Raw genomic sequence first — 21830 nt, 5'->3', positions numbered from 1 at the left:
ATCGACGTCCCTCCTTTCCCCTTCCCTAAGGACCCGCCGCGAAAGAAACGGAACCATGCGTCTAACGCGAAGACAGCAGAAGAAAAGAACGGAGAGGCAGAACAGCATGGGAAGAAGGTAGAGAATGGCACCGAAGCCCAGCTGCAGCTACGCAACTTCATGAAAGAGGGAGATGAGCCACTAAAGGGATCGACTCTCCAGGAACAAGTTGAAGAGCTACTGGAAAGGCGGAAACGCGAGTTGGAGGGTGCTATTGCGAAGCCACTCCCCACCCCTGCGCACCCAGCACCCACTCCGGCCAAGCAAGAAGCCGACCTCCCAGACCTCCCGACCGACATGTCCACCCTCCAACCCCTCGACACTCCGCCACCCATCGGCAGTATCATCGCCTACAAACACCTCACAATGAACATGTACTTTGAACCCGTTCTCTCCGAGTACATCACCGCTCGAGTCCTCGAAATTAGTGCGGATGGACGCAACCAGTTGACGTTGGAGTTGGCGAAGCGGGATCGTCCGGAGAAGAGGTATGACGAAGAGACTGGGGAGAGGATTTATGGGAAGTTTGAGATGCCGGCGGTGGACGAGGGCGAAGAAGGGGACGAGGGGATTGTGACGTTGGAGTGGGCGGATTTGGTGGAGCCGAGGCTTGTGCAAAAACCTTGATCAGCTATTAGACATTGTTCTACAGCTATGTACCGCTTCATAACCATCCCACGAAAAAAAGCATCCAAAAAGCTCATCAACCTTACCTCTCCCTCCCATCTTTCGCCGACACACCAGGCAGCGACTCTCACTGCGATGACGCTGGGTGGCAGGCCCCTGCAGCACATCGATACAGACCGTATCAGCAATTCATACAAAAGTCCTCTACACCAGAAATCATGGTGAGTTCAGGTCATGAAGGCTACTGACTTGGAGGTGTATGCTAACTCTATCACCTCAGTCCGCACAAAACTCCGCTGGAATCCAGAGCTTGTTGGAGGTACGCTCATTGCTAACCTCTCGGTGTAAGAGAGACCGTGAAAGCTGACGATGGTATACAGGCCGAGAAGGAAGCACAGAAGATCGTTCAGAAGGCCAGAACATGTATGTTCTTGATGAAGCCTGCTCTATGATTGCATAAATGGCTGACCATTCAAGAACAGACCGAACACAACGATTGAAGGACGCCCGTTCCGAAGCCGATAAGGAAATCGAGGAATACAAGCGCAGAAAGGAGTCTGAGTTCCAAGAACACGAGTCTGAGGTATGTGTCGCATTGCCCCGAGGTCAAGCTGATTCTAATGGCAATGGAACGCAGCACACCGGCTCCAACACCAAAGCCGAAGAGGAAGCAAACAAGAAACTAGAGCAAGATTTGGCTGAGATTAAGCAGCAAGCGGAGAAGGGGAAGGGAGATGTGGTGAAGATGTTGATTGATGCGGTTACTTCTGCGAAGGCTGAGATGCATGTGAATGCTACGAAGGCATAGAGTGTGGCATCAAGAGGGATGGAAGAGAGTTTACGTTGTTTTGTCTTGTTCGTGTTTAGCCCTCGATTGAGGGGAGATATCCGGAAATGCTAATCTACTCCACCATAATCCCTGCTTATTGTTGGTGATTCGAGGGAGTCCCTTATACATGACGTGAATCGTATGTGTCGCTTGCCCTGGCCTCGAACCGAGCTAAAGTATTGCTGGTCGTACTTTAATATACGCAATACGACACCGCAAAAAAATAACGACCGAGGTATAACGGAAGAGGACCCTGCTGATTACTGTTTCTTCGTCTACCTCATCCCATCCAGTTGGCTCACTGTTGCATTGATCGTACACACTCTCGACGAACAAACTCATGTTTGCGCGATCACGGATACAGTTTGCGCGATCACACGGCGTGCGGTCCTTCTTTTCGTTTGGCGAAAAGAGACCATCTAATGCACTTGTTAAGCCATCCTTCTGGAAGCGAACAAAACAGCACCCGTCAACACCTTTCATCATTCTCTGGGGCATTGTTGGATCACAGGCAATTCACCTCATCACTATCCGCAACTTCCACAAGGACCTCACGGCTAAGGGGAATGCAAGAATAAGTGCTCTCAGAGATGTACTGGAACGTTTGAAGCAGGGCGAGGAGGTTGACGTGAAAAAGGAGCTGGGAGCTGGTGTACATCATGTGGAACAAGAATGGACAGATAGTGAGTTTGACATTCTCTTTGGGCAAGATGAGCTGAGCTAACATGGGCAACTACAGTCCTCAAAAACATTGAAGAAGAAGAACGGGAGTGGCAGCGCAAGGCCGAGGAGATCAGATCACGGAAGGCTTCTGAATCTACCAACAGCGCTGTTAAGCAGACGACACAGGCTCAGCCAGCGGAGACATCTAGGGGAAAGACGCAATTGGTCTTCTGAGAGAGCTTGTATATCTAGTGGTTGGCTGGTACAACATGAGACAAAGACCTCAATATTATTGATACCGATCTACTTCCCTCCATTATCCCTCTTCCGCTCCTCAAGTTCCCTCTCATTATACGGAAACAACACCGGCTGCACAACACCCTTTTCAGGCCCATACCCACCCTTCCCAAACACCGCATCGCCCAATCCCCTCTCACCCACGGGCACCCTCCACATATCCAGCAAAATCTCTGCCTTGTCGGGAAGGAAAGGTTGTAGCAATATCGCCGTGATGCGAAGTGCTTCCGCGGCGTTGTATAGGATATCGTCGAATTGCCGTTTTAACGTCTCTGCATTCTCTCCAGCAGCGTCATTCTTCTTGAGTTGTTTTGCAATGGACCAAGGCGCGGTGACTTGGACGTAGGCGTTTGCGGCGTAGCAGAGGTTCATGATTGCTTTTAGTGCGTTGTCGACTTCGTTGTTGTCCATATGCCCCTTGACCTTCTCCATAACCATATCCATCTCTTGCCTCAACTCGAACGCAACATCGTCCTTCTCAGTCGGCATGGGTTTCGCGTTGGGACCGCCCATGTTCGCGATAGATTCAGTGATATCCCACTTCTTTGGCGAGTTTATCCTCTGATTCAGATTTCCGATCTGATTTCTCAACTCCCTCAAACTCTTCCCCATCTCCAACTCAGTATAATCTCGATCGGCGTCAAACCCCCCACTCCGCAACAAAAACCACCTCAACGCACCCGCGCCTCCTTCCTCCTGGATCGTCTTGACGGGATCCACCACATTACCGCGCGATTTCGACATTTTGGACCCGTTCATGGTCCAGTGGCCGTGGGTTAGGATGTGTCGTGGGAGGGGGAGGGACGCGGCGAGGAGGAATGCGGGCCAGTATATGCAGTGGAATTTTAGGATGTCTTTTCCGATGACGTGGATATCTGCTGGCCACCCTCCCTCATACTCCGAAGCGTTAGGTGACGACCAAGGGTATCCGGCTTTGGTGAGGTAGTTCGTCAACGCGTCCAGCCAGACGTAGATCGTGTGCTCCTCATCCCCCGGTACAGGAATTCCCCAGGATAACCGTGATCGAGGACGGGAGATAGAGAGATCGGTTAACCCGTTTTCGACGACGGTGATGATGTCGGCGAAGCGGGTTGAGGGGTATACCCACCCTCGATTCTCCTTGTAGAATTTGAGGAGCGGGTCGCGCATTGCTGAGAGCCGGAAGTGGTAGTTTTCCTCGGAGTGCCATTCGACAATTGTCCCGGTTTCTGTAGAGACCATGCGTTCGGCGCCGTCCACGATGCGCTTTTCGACGGATGATTCGGGGTAGAACGTTTCGTCGCTGACGGAGTACCACCCCTCGTGGAGGCCCTTGTAGATGTACCCGTTGTCTTGTAATGTCTTCCACAGATGGTGTACAGCAACTCGATGATCCCCATCCGTCGTCCTCACGAAATGCGTATACTCGATCCCCGCCAACCTCGCCAACTCCTTAAAATTCCCCGAAACCTTATCGCAAAACGCTTTTGGGTCCATACCCACCTTGTCCGCAGCTTGCGCGACTTTCATTCCGTGTTCGTCGGTGCCGGTACAAAAGATCGCAGGGCGGCCTTTGAGTTTTTGGTAGCGGGTGAGGACGTCGCAGATTACGAGGGTGTAGAGGTGGCCGATGTGCGGAGCTGCATTGACGTAGAAGATTGGAGAGGTGAGGTAGAAGGGTTTGTCGGCTGGGATTGGTGGGAGAGAGTGTGATAATGTCGTAGTGCTCGAGGAACTCTTGGTTGTGAATTGTGCCGAGATGCAAGAGCGACATGATAAGATCCTCGACGTTTTCGGGAGGATGAACGACGAGACCCGGAGTGATCTGGAGATCATCCTGTGGATCTGGCTGCTGGAAATCGTACGTGATTTTGAGTCCCCAGCTGGGGCGCATGGACGTGCAGGACCGTCGTACCGGTACGGTGCAGTCGCGTTGAACCGACAAGACGTCGACCTGTTGATCCTCCAAAATGGTCAATCCCTTCGACCTTGGACGCTTCGGAGTGCTCTCAGTTGAGTCTATCCTTGATGAGCTCCTTGTGCCCAAGTTTCTCGCTGCTCTCGCGGCGCTGATCCTCGTCCCTCGAGTCCTCGCCTGGCTCCTTTCCCCAAGCGAAAAGGCCGTTCCATTCACGCTGAACGAACCATTGGAGTCTATGCCGAAATGGAAGGGGACAGTGCTCGACAAACCGTCCATTAAGGTTCGTTAGGCTGCATTAGGAGACCGTCTACATGGCTAATACTTCTGACGAACAGGGATCATCTTCATCTGAGATCAAATGCTACTGTCCCGCTACCGCTCAATACCTCGGTACCATCAAAGCCCAATCAGCATCCGACATCGACGGAGCAATCGACCGCGCTGAGAAAGCACAAGTCGCGTGGGCCAAGACGAGCTTCGCGGAACGCCGGAAGGTGTTAAATACCCTCCAACGCTTCCTCCTCGAAAACCAAGACGAAATCGCCCGTGTCGCATGCCGCGACACCGGAAAGACAATGGTCGACGCAGCCCTCGGCGAGATCCTCGTGACTACTGAGAAGATCCGATGGACCCTCAAACATGGAGAGGATGCGTTGAAACCCGAGAAGAAACCCACGAACCTGCTCATGATCTACAAGAAAGCCGAGGTACGTTACGAACCCCTCGGCGTGGTCGCCGCTCTCGTTTCCTGGAACTACCCTCTCCACAACTCCCTCTCCCCCATCATCGCCGCCCTCTTTTCCGGAAATGCAATCGTCGTGAAGGGAAGTGAGCTAACCGCCTGGTCAACCCAATACTTCCTCCAAATCGCCCGCAAAGCACTCATCGTCTGCGGCCACTCCCCCGAACTCGTGCAATCCATCACATGCCTCCCCGACGTCGCGGGACACCTCACCTCTCACCCCAAAATCCGACACATCACATTCATCGGCTCCAGGCCCGTCGCGCACAAAGTCGCCGAATCAGCAGCTCAAGCTCTTACCCCGTTGGTGATTGAACTTGGAGGAAAAGATGCGGCGGTCGTGTTGGATGATGTCAAGGATTTGGGGGCGTTGGCGAGTGTGCTCATGCGTGGTACGTTTCAGTCGAGTGGGCAGAACTGTATTGGGATCGAGCGGATTATCGCACTTCCCAAGTCTTACAAGAAGTTGTGCAAGATTTTGGAGCCTAGGGTTAAGGCCATGAGGCTCGGTTCCGCGATCGATCAGGGTGAGGGTGTAGATATGGGCGCGATGGTATCGGATAACAGGTTTGAGTATTTGGAGGAGTTGATTGGGGAGGCCGTGGCACAAGGCGCCAAGCTCCTGGCGGGAGGAAAGAGGTACACACATCCGAGGTATTCTAAGGGTCATTACTTCCAACCAACCCTCCTTGTGGACGTCACCCCCACCATGCGCATCGCCCAAGAAGAACTTTTCGCCCCCGTCTGTGTGCTAATGCCAGCGACTTCGGTTGATGATGCCATCCGTATCGCAAACTCAACCGACTTCGGCCTAGGCGGCGCGGTCTTCGGCTCAAACCAGCGCGACTTGGACAGGGTATCAAGGGAAATGCGAACAGGCATGGTCGCCATAAACGACTTTGCAGTATTCTACATGATCCAACTCCCCTTCGGCGGGCAACGCGGCTCCGGCTACGGTCGTTTCGCAGGCGCCGAAGGCCTTCGCGGACTTTGTAATGGGAAGAGTGTGTGTTGGGATTTGTGGCCGGGGGTGGCGGAGACGAGGATCCCGGGGGTTGTGGATTATCCGATTAGGGATGGTGGACGGGCGTGGGGGTTTGTTAGGGGGTTGATTGGGATGGCGTATGGGGAGACGTGGGGGAGGAAGGGGAGGGGGTTGGTAGAGCTTATCAAGAACTCTGTTTAGGAGGGTTGCAGAGGACATATAGAGAGTAGCATTTTGCATCAGGACTCATCGCAGATACACTTAGCATTTGAAAACACCACTGATGGCCTAGGGTGTACTCCCAACATACGCGTACGCGTGGTGTTGCTGCGGATTAGCTAGCGAAGTCCCAGACCACCAAGGTAACCTCAACCCCAACATGCTTGATATATTTACGAGGGGTCCCGGCTACAAACTGTTGCGAATCATCAATGGAGACGCAAAATGTTAATCTACGCACTCATAACCTTCACTTCAACACGGATGCACAGTACAGGCGGAGGCCAGTTTGAGATTCCCACGGTGTACGAGACATCAATGAACCTGAATGACGGGTAGGGAACGAAAATGAGAAAATCGAATCTTTTGTCCATTTGCAATTCCCCTGGTAAACGCCGAGAAGAAAGGAAAGCATCGCTAACTAAAAGAACCCAGAACCCAGGAAATGTCCACAGTGGAATTGATGATATACAACAATAGATCAACATCAAGTTCCCTGCCACCTCCCCGAACGAACTTGATTCAAAAACATCCGCAAAGCCAACGAAAACCACTCTCCTTCACCGGGAGCAAGATCAAGCGAATGACTCACTCCAAAACAACTTAAGCCTCAGCAGCAGCAACACCGTTAACCTCAGGCTGGATCTCGGCAGCGGCAGCCTGGCAGGCAGCCCTCACGTGTCCGACCTCACCGCAGTTGTAGCAAGCCTTACCGACAGCGCCCAAAGGTCCACCACCGGGAGCGGAGCAAGCGGAGGAGATGTGTCCGTACTTGCCGCAAGCATAGCACTTGACAGCCTGAGCCTGGCAGTCACGAGCGAAGTGGTTAGGACCACCGCACTTGTAGCAAGTCTGAGCACGGCCACCAGCGCGGAAAGCAGGGCGGGGAGCGAAGGCGCGGGGGGCACCGGCTCCGACGACACCGGGAGCACCGACACCGGCGGCACCGGCAGCGGGGCAGGAGCGGGCCAAGTGGCCGATCTGACCGCAGGAGTAGCACTTGGCTCCGGGAGCGGCACCGGCGATGCGGAGGGAGGGACAGTCAGCCTGGACGTGACCGACACCACCGCAAGAGTAGCACTGCTTCTGCTGGGTGCTGCGGGGCTCAGGGCAAGCGTTGGACTCGTGTCCGGGTTGCTTGCAGCTGTAGAGAGGTGTCAGAACGGGTCCATCGCAGTCGTGTAGGGATTGTAAACTCACTTGTAGCACAAACGCTCAGTCTGGGAGCACTGCTCCGCAAAGTGGCCGATGTTTCCACACCTGCACACGCTTGTTAGTTCAACTGCAATGGGCGAGAACAACACGTCGTCACGGACGACGGAAAGTGACTTACTTGTAGCAAGCACGCCTGGCAAACGACATCTTCAATACAGCTGAGTCTTCAACAACAACAACGACCTGGGAAAGGTTGATTGGGTGTGGGCTTTCGCAAGGAAACTCGAGCTCAGTCAATCATTTCGCCCATTTTTTCAGTTTTTGGCTGCAATTAACTTTTCGCCTTTCAGACGCTCGAAGGGGTTTAGTGCGGTGCCGGGGGGGGCAACCTCGCAATTGGGCCGGGGATTCTTCTAGGGCGACGGCGCGACGGGGCGACAGGGCTCGATGACCTGACCAAGTGCAATGGACAACGACGGGAGAGAAAACCACATAGCTAAACCGCAATAGACAAGACAGAATCAGACAGACTGTAAAAAAAACCAAAAGCTACTCCTTCTGTTCGTCCTCTTCCTCTTGAGATTCTTTCCTCGGGCATTAGCTGCAACCCCCCCCCCCCCCTCCCAAAAAAAAAAAGAAACTCCGATTGTTATGAACACGACATTGATATTTCAACGAAGAACTTTCTTTCCCCTGACAGAGCGCGGTAACGCTTACTGGGGCTCCTCAGCCTTGGGCTCGATGGCAGCAGGTGCCTCCTCGGCCTTCTCACCCGAAGCCTCGTCGTTCTGGAGATCTGAGGTCCAGAGGGTAAGGTTGTCCCTCAAGAGTTGCTACACGAATGTTAGCATATGAAAATTCGTAGAAGTATTGAAGGGCACAAACCATGATAAGGGTAGAGTCCTTGTAAGACTCCTCAGAGAGGGTGTCGAGCTCAGCAATTGCGTCATCGAAAGCCTGCTTTGCCAAGTGGCATGCACGGTCGGGAGAGTTCAAAATCTCGTAGAAGAAAACAGAGAAGTTGAGCGCCAAGCCCAAACGGATAGGGTGGGTAGGAGGCAACTCAGTAACGGCAACATCAGAAGCAGCCTTGTACGCCTCCAATGACTTGTCCGCAGACTCCTTCCTCTTGTCACCGATGGCGAACTCGGCCAAATAACGATGGTAGTCACCCTTCATCTTGTGGTAGAAGACCTTGGACTCGCCGGAGGCGGCGGAGGGGATGAGGTGTGCGTCGAGGACCTCGAGGATGTCCTCGCAGATCTTGGCAAGCTCAGCCTCGATCTTTTGGCGGTACTCGCGGATGAGGGTGACCTGGGCCTCGTTACCCTTGGACTCCTCCTTCTGCTCGATGGAGGAAACGATGCGCCACGAGGCACGGCGGGCACCGATGACGTTCTTGTAGGCGACGGAAAGAAGGTTTCGCTCCTCGACGGTAAGCTCTTGGTCGGCGGAAGCAACGGTCTTCATGTTCTCGACCATCTCTGTAAGGACAATGTTAGACTCGGTCTCATCCTGTTGGTGTGCCTTTTGTTAGGCTTTATGGAAACGTACCCTCGTAGCGCTCAGCCTGCTCAGCGAGCTTGGCAAGGTAAACGGAGTCTTCGCGGGACATTTTGATGTGTAATGTATAGATGTGTAGTCTAGAAGATGTTCACTGGAACAGAGAAGCGAGTTAGCACGCGTTCACCAATCAGAGATGACGTTATGAGATTCTGATGAGGGCCAGCCAGACAGTGATTCACCCTCCTCCAAGGAGCCGGTTTGATCGGTGTATGCGAGAGTTTGATCGGTTTCGACGCGACTTTGAGGTGTTGCATAATTTGTCAAAGTTGTATCACTCTCGAATGCCAAGATCTCGTCATAAGACTCAAACAGCGCAAAGAAACGCCGGAGTTTTCATATAGTTCTTGCGCATCAAACCGCGCCTTCACACATTCGTTTCCGTCGGTCGTTTCTTTCGCAGGTCGCTCATTTGTTCGGCAAGGCCCCCTCACCCCAACCGAACCCCTCCCCTTCCAGCCCTCCCCGGTAGCATTTACCCGGCCAACAATTCACGCCATCGACACGCTCATCACAATCTCATAACGCACATGCACTCATAACTCACCTCCTGTTCAAAGAGTCGTTGTTGGTTGTTGTGTGTAGATGGGAAGAAGGGGGTGTGGGTGTTGTGGGTTGGTTTGGTAGTGCAGTGCTTACGCCAACGCCGGGGACGAACCTGTGGAATCTCTGGAGGGACGCATTTAGACTGGGCTAGTGACAGAGGACTCTGCGCGCGCAGATGGAAGGGAGTGGAAGCTGGCTGTATTAAGGGAGATTGGATGGAAAGGAGACAGTAAAAGGAATTGGAAATGATGTTTGTTTGCTATATGGCTGCGGTGCCGGCGGTTCGGGCTTCTCCGGGAACCCCGAAAGCAAGGCTCTACGGCCACCACGACGGGACTCCAGGGCAAACGAACCCTTCCGTCCATCTCGATTTGATTACAGTAGCACGCTTGTCGTCGGTCATACTCGACCTGCTCCATGTTCCCATCGTGTCTGCCCCGTTACGTCACCCGCTCCGGCCGCAGCATCAGTGGCAGCAACTGACTCGGCCAGCGCATATATAACCTGCGCATACAACTACCACTTCTACTCCACAAGCCAATTGAACAAGATGCTCCGTACTACCATCAACACCACCCGCCGCAACATCCTCGGATCCGTCCGTACCTATGCCATTGACCAAGGATCTGGTGCTCCGGATGCCATGAACAAGCGCGAGAAGGCTCAGGAGGACATGGTACGTCTGGTCCAGTGTTGACGGAAGACAGCGAGCTGACTAGTCGTACAGTACATGCGCAACCGTGAGGCCGAGAAATTGAAGAAGCTCCGCGAGTCGCTATCGAAGCAGAAGGAGCACATTGCCGACATCGAGAAGCAGCTCGATGAGTTGCACAAGAAGGAGTAAACGAATGGAAACGAAGCGCATACATACCCGGAAGCTGTTACCACAAGGATGGAAGAGAAAGAGCAAGCATGAGGACTGTTACGATAATGATACCTCGACTCGATCAATATAATGCATGATATTCTCTATGGTCTTCGTGATATATGCTCTCCGGTGGGTGCGAGTTTACTCCTCCATCGCACCGGATTCCTGGTGGATTTTCGCCTCACCGACCTCCTTGATCTTGACGTTCGTCTCCTTGAGCACCCGTGCCGCGATACCCGTGCCCAAGTCAAACTCACTCTTGACCCACGGAGTCGTGCATCCGCTTCCACCAGTCAATCTCAATACCTCACCCTCCTTGACCACCAAAACCGTGGTCTGCGCACGGCTCACCACAACCTTCTGGGACTTCTCGACCATAACCTCCTGCGGGACGAGGAGCTGGTGAGTAACGAGCTCCTGAACGCCCATCTTCGTCCTCGCCTCACCCAACTCCGTAGTCGCCATCAAATCCCGGAAGGTGAATGGGAACACAGACTGTGTCGCCTGCAAACACGCAAACACATCCCTCGCAGCCTTCAACTTCAAGTTATACACCATAGAGACATCCCTCGTATACACCGTCGCCTTCAAATCCGCATGTCTCCGTACGACACTCTTTCCCTTCTCCGCACTCGAGAAAGCGATATCAATCATCCAGCACTCACCCTCCTGCGCAAACCACGCCGCCTGGCTCTCATCATCGATACTCTTCGCCTCGTCGGCCAACTCCAATTCCTCAGCGGGCCAAGAGACGACTTTTCGGCCCATTTCGGAGGTGTCGACGTTGCCGGATTGACCGACCAGGAAACGACGGTTTCGGCGCACGCGGGAGCCGTCGCAGATTTGGACGCGGAAGCGTTTTGCGATGTCCTCGACCACTGTTCTGATCTTGTATGGCGTGACGGGTGTTTGTGGTGCGCAGGTGCCAAGGAGTCTCATCACGGCCTCCACAGCAAAGTGCTGAGCACAGATCACGTTGGCATGTGCACCGGTCGAGGGCTCTTGAGGGTTAGGTGCGAGGATGGTTTGTTGGGTGGAGATGGCGGCGTATCCGTCGATCTGAACACCGAGGGTGATCTTGACGAGGTCGGAGGGTTGGAGGGTATAGGCGGAGGAAGAATCGTAGGGTGTGTAGCCTTTTACGCAGTTGTTTACGTTGATTTGAGTGGGTTCTGCGATACCTTTCTCGTAGGTTGACTTTTTGTAGACATTGCCGGTCTGCCACATACCTGTCAGCAATCATTCACGACGAAAGAAGGGAAATTGAGACGTACGAGCTCCTGAATCATGGAATCACCGAATGCACACAGCTCCGCGACGTTCGCTCCAACGACACATCGCGACAAAACGGCCTTCGCAACGGTATTCGCGAACGAAGCGGCGGTACGGTACTTGCTCAACGTCAAAGGAGTAAGGGCGTTATCCTGCTCGGGAACGGGGACTTTGTCGATCTCCATTTCTGCGATATTTGAGAGATGTAAGGAAAAATAAGGTTATCGAGGACCTCAACTCTCTCGAATTTTTGGAATCGATTAGCTGAGCCACCGTCTCATTAGCCACACCGCGCTGGGCCACCCCTCGAGCTCACCGAGAAGAGATGAGATGAGGTTTGGGTGCGTGCGGTTGGTCCATCATGGCACCACCTCTTGTCCTAAGAAAAGCAACCGTCGAGGATGTTCCTCAAATCCTGAGATACATCACAGACCTCGCAATTTTCGAAGATGCCGAACACGAAGTCGAAGCAACCGTCGAATCCCTTACCCGCACCCTCGGTTTCTTCGGCGAGAAAGCCTACGCTCATGTCATCATGGCTGAATACGATTCGTCCCCGGCCGGAATGGCACTCTACTTCAACAACTACTCAACATGGAAGGGCGTACCTGGGATTTACCTCGAGGATCTGTATGTGAAGCCGGAGTTTAGGAGTAAAGGCATTGGACGGGCGTTGATTGCTTATTTGGCACGGGAGACGAAGAGGATTGGGGGTGCGAGGTTGGAGTGGAGTGTTTTGGATTGGAATGAGAAGGCGATTAGGGTATATGAGGGCGTTGGAGCAAAGAAGCAGGATGGGTGGTCGGTGATGAGGGTTGCTGGAGAGGCGTTGACCAAGTGAGTTCCTCCTGTTTGTATCGTGAGCATCGCTAATATTATTCTAGGCTTAGCCACTCGGCTCTGGATGCAGTGCAGAAGAACTAAAAGAAAAGAGGAAATAGGAGTATATTATACCACTTGTAATGCCTGTGAGCCAACCTAGTTGATCTCAACTGACTCGCCCACTGGATTCCCCTAATACATAATCGGACTCACAGCAGTATCTTGCAATTATATCGTACGTCACGTTGAGATCCGCGGAGAGAAAACGCGTTACTAATCTCCATCCTACGGCCAGACTGTCCTCAGGTATATCGTCAATGGAACAAGCTCCTGAAGCTCTTCCTCGTGCTCATCATCGCCCTGATTACCTTCATTGCCTTCATTGCCTTCATTGCCTTCGCTGCCTTCGCTGACTTCGCTGACTTCGCTGCTGTCTTCATCCAATTTCTCATTACCTTTCAACTCTCTTGCGAGTTTCTTCGTCCTGTCGAAGCAACGCGCCAAGTTCAGGTGATACTCCACGTTCTTCACGAGGTCTGCGAAATTGGGTTTTACAGGACCCCATAACGACATGCTTGGACCACTCATCTCCGCTATACACCCGTGCCGAGCATATGGTCTCTGCAATTCTACGTAAAGTGTGTCAAACTTCTCATTGCACCGGAGGCTAGCCTTCTCATTTTCATTTTTGAATAGGGTGAGGACCAGGATGTACGCTGGTCCCACAATATCGGCCATATTCCTGTAGATCCGGGTTGCGTGGGGTTCAGGGAATTGTCGCCACGTGATTAGAGTCGCTATTTCCGTGAGAGCTATCATAGCTTTGATCTTGGTCTTCAGGGTACTGTCCCGATCCAGGTTACTCAGGATATGTTTCTTGATAGCTTTGTGCACCCATTCCTTGAGGCGCTCAATTGGGTCGACGCCGGAAGGAAGATCAATTCTATCCCCGAGGCAGAGGTGCACCAACTTTACAATCTCGTAAAGACGACTTGAGCACGACTTGAACCTGATCAAGGCCTTGCGTTCTTTGACTGCGGCTTTCTTGGCGTTCTCCAGATGGAAAAGATCGACAAGCTTTCTCTGTTCCGGGTGATCCATCAGAGCGTCTACTAGGCATAACTTTACCTGCCTTTCCGACAACCCATCCAGGTAATCCCAAACCTTCTGAGCGCCCTCCACCCCTGCGAGCGAAATATCTTTGCTCAGTCGATGCCACCTGTGCAGCGCGTCCTCGACGAGCGGGCTGCTGTGACGGATTCCCTTAAACTCCCCATTGTGCAATGTGCGCATGTGGTTCTGGCGGTAGAGGTGGATCCAGTGGCAGAGCATGCATTGGGTGGGGCCTGGGCTCATCCTGCTGTGATCCGGATTGCGCCGGTAACGTCCATTGTCCAGGCTCAGGAGCGGCGACGCGTTGGCGTTTTGATACGTCTCGAGCCTGTTGACTTGATCGTTTTGGCGGCATGGTTCGATATTCGGTATCAGCTGGTAGAGACTGTTAGATAGGTGAACGGGACGACGTACTTACGCGACGCGCTCGGGGAGGTCCGAGCGTGCAGCTCACGTAAATCTCCGGGTGACATCACGTTGAAGGACATGATCAAGGTCCTTTTGACGAGAGATCTGAATTATAAGTACGACAGAGGCTCGTGATAATCTTCACATTTGGGCGGCCCCGAGCGTCCTCACACGGCCGCGGGGCCCGGGTGCGACCTGCATCGCCGCTGCGAGCGCCGCACCTTAAATTCCATGTCCCAAAACTTGGAAAACTTATACAATACATGGTCTCGGCGCTTTATCAACTGATCCCGGATGAGAGGAAACGGAGTAAAGCGGTAGCGACCAGGAAAATCCCAGCAGGGACGGAATTTGTTTTCCATCCGTTGGTCACGGTGGTCAACGCGGAGGAATCCGTATGCGAGAATTGTCTGTTATTTGGGGAGGGGTCGCTGAGGTGTTCGAGGTGTAAGCAAGTGAGGTATTGCAGCGCAGAATGTGAGTTAGCTTTCCATTGTCGTTGGACTGAGCTAATGGACGATAGAAGGTCAGGCAGAGTCTTGGACGAAGGGTATGCACAAGCACTGGTGCAAGAAACAGCGACCAGATTTTCCGTCAGATCTGAAACTACTTTTACGGCTAGCGCTGGCATTGAAGCAAGGCGGACCTCTGGCTGAAACCTTTGACGAGCTCATCGCCGCGCAGGACATGTTGAGCCCGATTCATCAAGTACAGTTCGAGCACAACGCCAAGATCATCCATGCTATCCTGCCACACTGGTCCGAAGCAGACCTTATAACCATCCAAGCAAAGAACTTGCGGAATTCATTCACCGTCACAGATGGCCGACTCTTCGACATCGGCTCCGGCGTCTACCCACTGGCAAGCCGCCACCTGAACCATTCCTGTTACCCAAACTGCGGCGTTTCGTTCCGTGGACCCCAGATGATGGTAAAGACACTCGTTGAGTTGAAAGAGGGAGATGAGTTGTGTATCAATTACTGCGACCCTATCGTACCGCTGAAGAGGAGGCGGAAAGCGCTGGAGGATCAGTATGCGTTCAAGTGTACCTGTGAAGCGTGTACCGGAGGTGGATGGTTCGAGACATCGAGACAGGGGAGGAAGACGGCGGATGAGATCGATGTTAATGCGGAAGAGGCACTGAACGCCATCTTCCGATCCTCGATATCGGAACAAATCCTCCTGGTCTTGGGTACTGATCCAGACAACATCATACAAGCACGCCAGAAGGTCTTCACCACCCTCAATATCCCACCAATATTCCTCAACATCTCCGTCCTCTCCCTCGCCACATCCCGCTCAAGTTCCCTCCGCACCTCCGCCAATTGGTCCGAATCCGCATCATACGGTCTTTACGTCCTGGCGTATTACCTGCTGATATACCCGCCGGCATACGCATTGGTTGGGCTACATGCGAGTGATTTGGCGATTACGATGTGGAATGCGGGAGGGTGGGAGGGGATGGTGAGGGGGGTTGCGGAGTTTGCGGTTTGGAGTTTGGGGAGGGGGATGGGGGAGGGTGAGGCGCTGGAGCATGCTAAGGAGTTGGTTAAGGTTATGAGTGAATGAAATTCTTTCAGGAGTACATTATCTACGCGGGTATCTTGCGCTCATCGGACCAGGTTCTTCTCCTTCTGGGTTTGTGCGTGCCGCCGAACATCGGCGGCCGCGAGCTCTCCGCCGCTCGTCAGTTTGCCCCTTCCTTTTGCGGTTTGACACTGAATGACAACCTCTACCACAAACATCATATCTCCCCTGAGCTTGTCCTTGACAGCCGTTCCGCTTACTTGGACTTCACTGAACCCATCAAATTGCCGATGTAGTCGTTCAATGACTGATTGGTGACTTGGAGTTTGTCGTGTTCGGCCTTGACTTGCTCAATTCGATCGAGGAGAGCTTGAACACTCATTAGTATGCGATATTGGACCACCGTATTGTCGATCTGTTCGTACCGTTGAGGGCGTCTTGCTTCGACTTTGCTTCCCTAAAGCTCACCCGTCAGCACCGCAACGGCGAGAAAAAGGCGAAGACACCGACCTCAGAAGTCCTTCTCGTTGATCCACTTGAGCCTTTCCATCCTCTGCCATGATTCCTTCGTCTTCAATAGCTGACGTCAATGTTGTCGTCCCGGTCGCTAATAATAGAACCTTAAACGCGCCCTGAGACACCTCATAACAACACCCACCCCCTCAATTCGCAATTGCGATATTCTATACACCAGCGACCTCGATACCTTGACAGGGCGCCATGAGCGGCCGTCTATCGTCAAATCGGTCGAGTGTTGCCATTCCTCGGCGGCCGGTGCCGGTGGTGGTGACGGACCAGACATGTTACACGTACGCACTACGTGTCGCATTTCTGGCGTATCTATTGCACCCGAATACTCGTGCGGAGAGAGTTAAGATTGCTGCTGTGAATGCGAGCACTGTTGCTGAGCGGAACAAGCCGTCGCGGACCGCTACGGCGCTGGACAGCATGAATGAGTTGGTCAGAACGTCGACTGGAGTGAAGGAGAAGGAGGGGAAGAACAAGTTTCCGAAGGATCTAGTGAAGATATTGAAGACCAAGTTGGAAGTGATATCGATGGGCAAGGATCCTCAGTATCAAGATCCATTGGTACGGGCTACATTTGCTGGGTTTTACGCACATTACACAGAGCCAGGGTTCTACAAGCAGGTCAAGGAGAACAGGAAGATCGAAGAACTTGTCATGATCTTCATCTCCTCTGCTACCGCTGTGTTGAAGAAACGTCTTAATGATGATCACGAGGCCAAGGAGATGGTTAATCAGCATGTCGTATTGTTCGTTAGATTGATCCGATATACGATGAAGACGAATCATTTGGCCAGTTCAGCACCTGATCTCATGCAGAGGTTGGAAAACTACGAGACGAAGCTTATGACGAACAGCCGTGTTGGACATGAACCTGGAGTACAGCCTGGCGCACCTCTGACAATCAGCTACAATATTCGCGATATGCCCATGGTACAGACTGTTATCAAACTCTTCAGCGTACCCGAGTATAGGGCGCAACAGGAGATCGATGCGCTCAAGGGTAGTGTCAACGAGCAGACGGCCATCAACGATATGAAAGCACGGATCAATAACATAAACGCCAATTCGCCAGCAGTGCTCCAAGAAGACGACTTCCAATCCGAAGAAGCTTACCAACAATGGAAGACCATCGAGCTGAAACAGCTCTCGCAGATGATATCAGACATGATCGAAGGGAATCCAGAGTTGACGTTGAATCCAAATGGCGAGGCGGTCAGCACTTTGCTGAGCAACGGCAACGGACAAAGACGTAGTGCGAGCGATGCAGCGACCAACCCTAACAGGCTGAGTATGATTAGCAATGGCGGTGATATGGACAGAGTGCGGAGGACACACGGGGCAAGCAAGAGTATTGCTAGCATGCAGGATCTTGAAGGTGGAGCAACACTAGTCCCACCGGATCCGAAGAGATTCTATCGACATTTGATGGAAATGTGTCTCAGTCGTGACTTGGCTCTCAAGCTTAGCGGTGAAAATCCGGACGCGCCCATGATTTCTCGTGCTCATTCCGAGCTTCTGGTCGAGTGTTGCCAGCGATGGAGGATGCTGCAGGCCTACCGCGTTGCTTCGTTTTTGGACGCGATCAAGACGAAGTTCGTGGACGGCGAGGTGGGATTAGAAGTCGTCGACGAGGCGTTCCATCATGCGCTGACAATGCATGATGGTGATTTTGAGTCCTGGTGCTTCCCTGACCACCAGTTGTATTCGCAAGCACTCCTCAGATTCAGTGAGGCGCTGATGAGGATGCTATACGATCAAATCCAGCATGCATTCGATACCAAAGCTCCGAAGCCGGGGCACGGATATGTCCTTCATGTCCTGAACGAGTACATCTTGGAAGACCCTGTATTCAAGGAGACTGGAGCACCCATGAAGGAGTATATCCAACACCTCGAACATGGCGTACGTCAAGTAGCCATTGATAGGTACAATAGTCACCGCCAAAAATTGCTTGAAGTGCAGGACTCCGTCATGAAGGTATCTAATCACGTTGATGCCGTAACTGCCGACATGGACCGGGTGGTGAAACGATACAAACATGACAAGATCCTTGAGTGTATCAGCGTGCTTGAAATCGTCGTTAAAACAACCGCTCTCAGTTTTGCTTTGGATCTCCGCAACCTTATCTTGGAGGTTGATTTGGATGCCAGGACTAAGGGATTAGAAGTACCCTTGGATGATATGCTGGTTTTATTCGGGAAGGTTCAACCAGCTGTTGGTCCAATGCAACATCTCTGTCCAGAAAGTGATATAGCAGCGGTTGTAGAGGAAAGCTTTAGACCGTACGTTCATGCTTGGTTAAATGTCACTGAGGCGAAAACACCGGAATGGGTTGACCGTGCCATAAGCATGGACAAGTTTCAATCGGAAAATCCGGATGAACCAGGGCATTCCTCCTCCGTTGTGGACCTGTTTGACCAGTTCTGGCAGGCAGTCGGGTTTCTTAAGGACCTGGAGTGGCCAGATGAGTACCAGGACGCAAAGTTCCGTACCAGACTGGCGAAAGCGTTTTCGCTAGGTATTGCACAGTATTGCAAGCGTGCTGAGGAGTTGTTTACATACGAAACGACCCTCAAACCTGCGGCAGAACAAGAAGCCACGTCAAGTGCTCAACCCAACACCGAGCGTTGGATGGCCATGGCGAGAAATGCTATTCGTGGGAGAACCAGGGTCGAACCCTTCAATTTTGCGCCGGAAAGTTGCGTCAAAATCAACAATATTGAATATGTTCAGAAGAAGATGGAGGCTATTGCGGAGGCCCTCGACGTCGAGACGATGGCTATGATCATTGAAGAACGGGAACCGCAAAAGCCACGCTCCTCGCACGAGAAGGCTACATTCACCATCAAGATCATCTCTGGAGAAGATTTGAAACCATGCGATCGGAACGGCTTAAGTGATCCTTACGTTGTCCTGAGTGATGAACATGGGCGACGCGTTGCCAAGACGCGCACGATCTATAAATCACTCAACCCTCGTTGGGATCAAAGTTTCGATGTCGACGTCAAAGGACTGTTATGGCTGCGTGCAACTGTGTGGGATGCGGATGTTATGGGTGACCATGATATCTGCGGGTCATGCTACTTGAAATTGGATCCACGGTTGTTTGGCGATTATGTTCCTAGGGAGCAGGTTGCCGATCTGGATACCCAAGGACGCCTGTTGCTTAGGATCAGCATGGAAGGTGAGAAAGACGACATTCTTTTCTATTTTGGCAAAGTGTTCCGCAGTCTACATGGAACTGAGAATGCAATGACGCGAATTGTCGTGGACAAGATGACCGCATACATCCAGGAATGCTTATCCAGGCAGGTCCTGAAAAGCCTCCTTTCGAGGCCGGTCATCGACGTGGACAAAGTCTCCTTGCAAATGTCAAATCTTTTCAGTCGGGCCGGGTTGCGACAAGCCACTCCTCAGCCTGAACCTGCTCCAGCCAAGGTTGGGTTGACGAAGCAAGACATGGAGAGCGCGATTGACCCGCTCTTCGATTACCTAGACGCAAACTTCGCCGTCTTAGCAGCAAATCTTACGGAATCAGCCATCCGAAACATCATGTCGAAAGTCTGGCACGAGGTGCTTACGACGATCGAGGACCTTCTCGTACCCCCTCTTTCCGAAAAGCCCTCAAGTATGCGTCCACTCAACGAAGCAGAAGTTGATGTCGTGTACAATTGGCTAAATTTCCTTCGTGATTTCTTCCACCATGGCGGAGAAGGCGTGCCCATGGATGTCCTGACACAGTCCAAATACCAGGAGGTCGTGTCAATTCGATTCTTCTATGACCAGGATCTGAACACGCTCGTTCAGGAGGCGGAGCGCACGGTACAGACGGCAATGGCTCGCCGACAGGAAGCAGCTGCACACGAGACGACGTCAGCTACTGGTGGCAAGTTGAATTCGCGCAACTTGGGAACAATCAAGGCAAAGAGGCAAAAGCAAGTGAAGGATTTGCAGAGCAGTGATGATATCATTTTGAGAATCATGAGGATGAGGGAAGGGTGCGAGAGAGTCCTGTACGAGAGATTCAGGCAGCGCAGTCGTTTGCAACAGCAGCTGATTGCCGAAGAGACCATGAAGATGTCGAACAGGAGGTGATTGAGCGTAACAATGTTTTTTTGGCACAATTTTGCTGGGTCGATGGCGTTTGGGGAGTACTTTGTGACCGTATTATAATACCTGGGATATGCGCTTATCAAAAACATTCCTAATCTTATTCTTCATACACTCATCCCTATTCCACCCTTCACGCAGACTCGTCAATCCTAGCCGCCCGAGGGAACTCGTCACCTGGCAAACCACCCAATTCTCTCTCCAAACCGCCGTAAGGGTACTTCCTGCGCACCATCGGAGGTCCATCCCACGTCAGGTAAACAAGTCCCGCAATGGTAACGAAAATCATCGCAAAGCCAGCTTGAAGCGCCAAGGCCTTTCGCGGAGTAACCACGGTGTGGATATCGGGGGTGAAAATGTTCAAGACATCGGCTTCCTCGTGGAGCTATGAGAAATGATCAATAAATGCATTCGATTTGTTGAAGCAAAAGGAGGACATACCGGCTCACCGAAGTTACGGCGTCCCTGCTGGTCCCAGTACTTCTCATGCGGTGAAAGGAACTGCGCGTTGATAGCTGGCGTGTCGTTGGGGTATTCGACCAGCTGTAAAGAAACGAAAACGGTCAGTGTCTGCACCCGGAGGAATTGCATGGCTATCTTTCACAAACCTTGATTGTAGAGGGATCAGGGTGCGGGCCAGGACCAGCAGTAGCAGTGGAGCCCTGACGGGCAAGAACGACAGGCGAACAGATCAAGCGTGATGATGCTCTCAGGGTTCGTGCAAGCATTGTAGATTGTATATTTGGTCGGGACTGAATGCTATGGAGGTTACCCAATGACCTCCAAGCGTTAGCGTTTCAGGCACGGCCTGCTGCAAGTCACCACCTCGCGCACATGAGTGAGTCTGTGACGACCAAGATCGAAGAAGTCAACCATCACCGGCACGACACGACATCAAAAAGTGCCGATACGGACCTGTCGACTACGGTATTCGATTGACCAAGTCTTTAGCTATCTAGCGCTGTGTTTTTCTCCGGAGTATACGCGGTATATGTCGAATAAAGTTGATAAAACGACAATTCGCGGCCTCTGAACAGCGATACCGAGCACGGTCAACAGCAGCCCCCACCGACTTCTAGGGCTTGAATTGCGTGCATTGAACAAAGGGCATGCCTAGACCCGTCGACACGGCGCCTACAGCTCTTCGAGTTTCCGAAACAAAGCGGCGAAGGATATCACGTTCATCCAGAGACGCGCCAGCACCTACAACAGTCGAGGAATGCAGGACTCAAGAGCTCGCGAAGCGTCAAGCTCAGTTGACGCAGATCGTAGATGAGCAAGATGATCGCGTCAGACAATTGTTTCACCTGGAGAAATTCTCGCTCGTCGAATACGACCCCAGAGTGGCCAAGGAGGACCGGAGTCATGTATTTATGCAATATGCTCAGCCGTATGATTTATGGGAGAAGCTTGCGGATGCGAGGACTGCGGGTGCTTCTAGGCCTACGAGGAGGAGGATCAATGCGCAAAGGGACTCGCTTGGAGTTGCGGAGAGCCCTGCTCTTGCGCATGCTGCTCCGACGGCGAATGGCGTGGCGAAATCAATGGCCAAAGGTACACCTCAAAACGTCAAGAGGGAGTCTGTTGGTAGGGGTCGAGGAAGGGGGAGGAGGGCTT

General features: G+C 52.5%; 13 protein-coding genes across 13 annotated transcripts; 7 read left to right on the top strand and 6 right to left on the bottom strand.

The window, feature by feature from the left end:
* Positions 1-925: 925 nt before the first annotated feature.
* SAICODRAFT_56452 (H+-ATPase G subunit) lies at positions 926-1474 on the top strand (the record flags this gene model as incomplete). Its single annotated transcript, XM_019169449.1, has 4 exons — positions 926-985; positions 1047-1089; positions 1149-1249; positions 1304-1474. 4 exons carry the CDS (start codon positions 926-928, stop codon positions 1472-1474), a joined length of 375 nt encoding a protein of 124 aa, XP_019024567.1.
* A 361-nt stretch (positions 1475-1835) lies between these two features.
* SAICODRAFT_7167 (uncharacterized protein) lies at positions 1836-2392 on the top strand (the record flags this gene model as incomplete). The annotated part of the gene is made up of 2 exons (XM_019170702.1): positions 1836-2178; positions 2235-2392. 2 exons carry the CDS (start codon positions 1836-1838, stop codon positions 2390-2392), a joined length of 501 nt encoding a protein of 166 aa, XP_019024566.1.
* Positions 2288-4281, bottom strand: SAICODRAFT_30142 (tRNA synthetase class I). The gene has a single exon (XM_019167601.1). It carries the CDS (start codon positions 4268-4270, stop codon positions 2462-2464), a length of 1809 nt encoding a protein of 602 aa, XP_019024565.1. The 5' UTR covers positions 4271-4281; the 3' UTR covers positions 2288-2461.
* An 84-nt stretch (positions 4282-4365) lies between these two features.
* Positions 4366-6371, top strand: SAICODRAFT_65483 (Aldedh-domain-containing protein). The gene is made up of 2 exons (XM_019170152.1): positions 4366-4635; positions 4691-6371. Exons 1-2 carry the CDS (start codon positions 4405-4407, stop codon positions 6281-6283), a joined length of 1824 nt encoding a protein of 607 aa, XP_019024564.1. The 5' UTR covers positions 4366-4404; the 3' UTR covers positions 6284-6371.
* Positions 6372-8169: 1798 nt separating this feature from the next.
* SAICODRAFT_91954 (14-3-3 protein) lies at positions 8170-9492 on the bottom strand (the record flags this gene model as incomplete). Its single annotated transcript, XM_019171778.1, has 3 exons — positions 9011-9492; positions 8342-8940; positions 8170-8289 (listed from the first exon to the last, which is right to left on the bottom strand). Exons 1-3 carry the CDS (start codon positions 9069-9071, stop codon positions 8170-8172), a joined length of 780 nt encoding a protein of 259 aa, XP_019024563.1. The 5' UTR covers positions 9072-9492.
* Positions 9493-10105: 613 nt separating this feature from the next.
* SAICODRAFT_18936 (uncharacterized protein) lies at positions 10106-10473 on the top strand. The gene is made up of 2 exons (XM_019166035.1): positions 10106-10241; positions 10293-10473. The coding sequence occupies exons 1-2, from the start codon at positions 10116-10118 to the stop codon at positions 10407-10409; spliced, it is 243 nt and encodes an 80-aa protein (XP_019024562.1). The 5' UTR covers positions 10106-10115; the 3' UTR covers positions 10410-10473.
* On the bottom strand, positions 10453-11937 carry SAICODRAFT_79724 (uncharacterized protein). The gene is made up of 2 exons (XM_019171167.1): positions 11708-11937; positions 10453-11651 (listed from the first exon to the last, which is right to left on the bottom strand). The coding sequence occupies exons 1-2, from the start codon at positions 11888-11890 to the stop codon at positions 10575-10577; spliced, it is 1260 nt and encodes a 419-aa protein (XP_019024561.1). The 5' UTR covers positions 11891-11937; the 3' UTR covers positions 10453-10574.
* Positions 11938-12030: 93 nt separating this feature from the next.
* On the top strand, positions 12031-12736 carry SAICODRAFT_18934 (acetyltransferase, GNAT family protein). The gene is made up of 2 exons (XM_019166034.1): positions 12031-12542; positions 12590-12736. The coding sequence occupies exons 1-2, from the start codon at positions 12067-12069 to the stop codon at positions 12627-12629; spliced, it is 516 nt and encodes a 171-aa protein (XP_019024560.1). The 5' UTR covers positions 12031-12066; the 3' UTR covers positions 12630-12736.
* On the bottom strand, positions 12711-14210 carry SAICODRAFT_30138 (uncharacterized protein). Its single transcript, XM_019167600.1, has one exon. It carries the CDS (start codon positions 13881-13883, stop codon positions 12813-12815), a length of 1071 nt encoding a protein of 356 aa, XP_019024559.1. The 5' UTR covers positions 13884-14210; the 3' UTR covers positions 12711-12812.
* A 101-nt stretch (positions 14211-14311) lies between these two features.
* Positions 14312-15617, top strand: SAICODRAFT_7159 (SET domain-containing protein; the record flags this gene model as incomplete). Its single annotated transcript, XM_019170697.1, has 2 exons — positions 14312-14525; positions 14575-15617. The coding sequence occupies 2 exons, from the start codon at positions 14312-14314 to the stop codon at positions 15615-15617; spliced, it is 1257 nt and encodes a 418-aa protein (XP_019024558.1).
* SAICODRAFT_30136 (uncharacterized protein) lies at positions 15608-16176 on the bottom strand. The gene is made up of 3 exons (XM_019167599.1): positions 16086-16176; positions 16001-16032; positions 15608-15944 (listed from the first exon to the last, which is right to left on the bottom strand). Exons 1-3 carry the CDS (start codon positions 16133-16135, stop codon positions 15832-15834), a joined length of 195 nt encoding a protein of 64 aa, XP_019024557.1. The 5' UTR covers positions 16136-16176; the 3' UTR covers positions 15608-15831.
* Positions 16177-16201: 25 nt separating this feature from the next.
* Positions 16202-20272, top strand: SAICODRAFT_114863 (uncharacterized protein). Its single transcript, XM_019165338.1, has one exon. The coding sequence runs from the start codon at positions 16296-16298 to the stop codon at positions 20196-20198; it is 3903 nt and encodes a 1300-aa protein (XP_019024556.1). The 5' UTR covers positions 16202-16295; the 3' UTR covers positions 20199-20272.
* Positions 20273-20346: 74 nt separating this feature from the next.
* Positions 20347-20941, bottom strand: SAICODRAFT_7156 (uncharacterized protein; the record flags this gene model as incomplete). Its single annotated transcript, XM_019170693.1, has 3 exons — positions 20347-20598; positions 20655-20756; positions 20822-20941. The coding sequence occupies 3 exons, from the start codon at positions 20939-20941 to the stop codon at positions 20347-20349; spliced, it is 474 nt and encodes a 157-aa protein (XP_019024555.1).
* Between the last annotated feature and the right edge of the window lie 889 nt (positions 20942-21830).

The sequence above is a fragment of the Saitoella complicata genome (assembly GCF_001661265.1).
Source record: "Saitoella complicata NRRL Y-17804 unplaced genomic scaffold SAICOscaffold_10, whole genome shotgun sequence".
NCBI lineage: Eukaryota > Fungi > Ascomycota > Saitoellomycetes > Saitoellales > Saitoellaceae > Saitoella > Saitoella complicata.
This window is presented reverse-complemented; position numbering and strand designations above follow the sequence as displayed.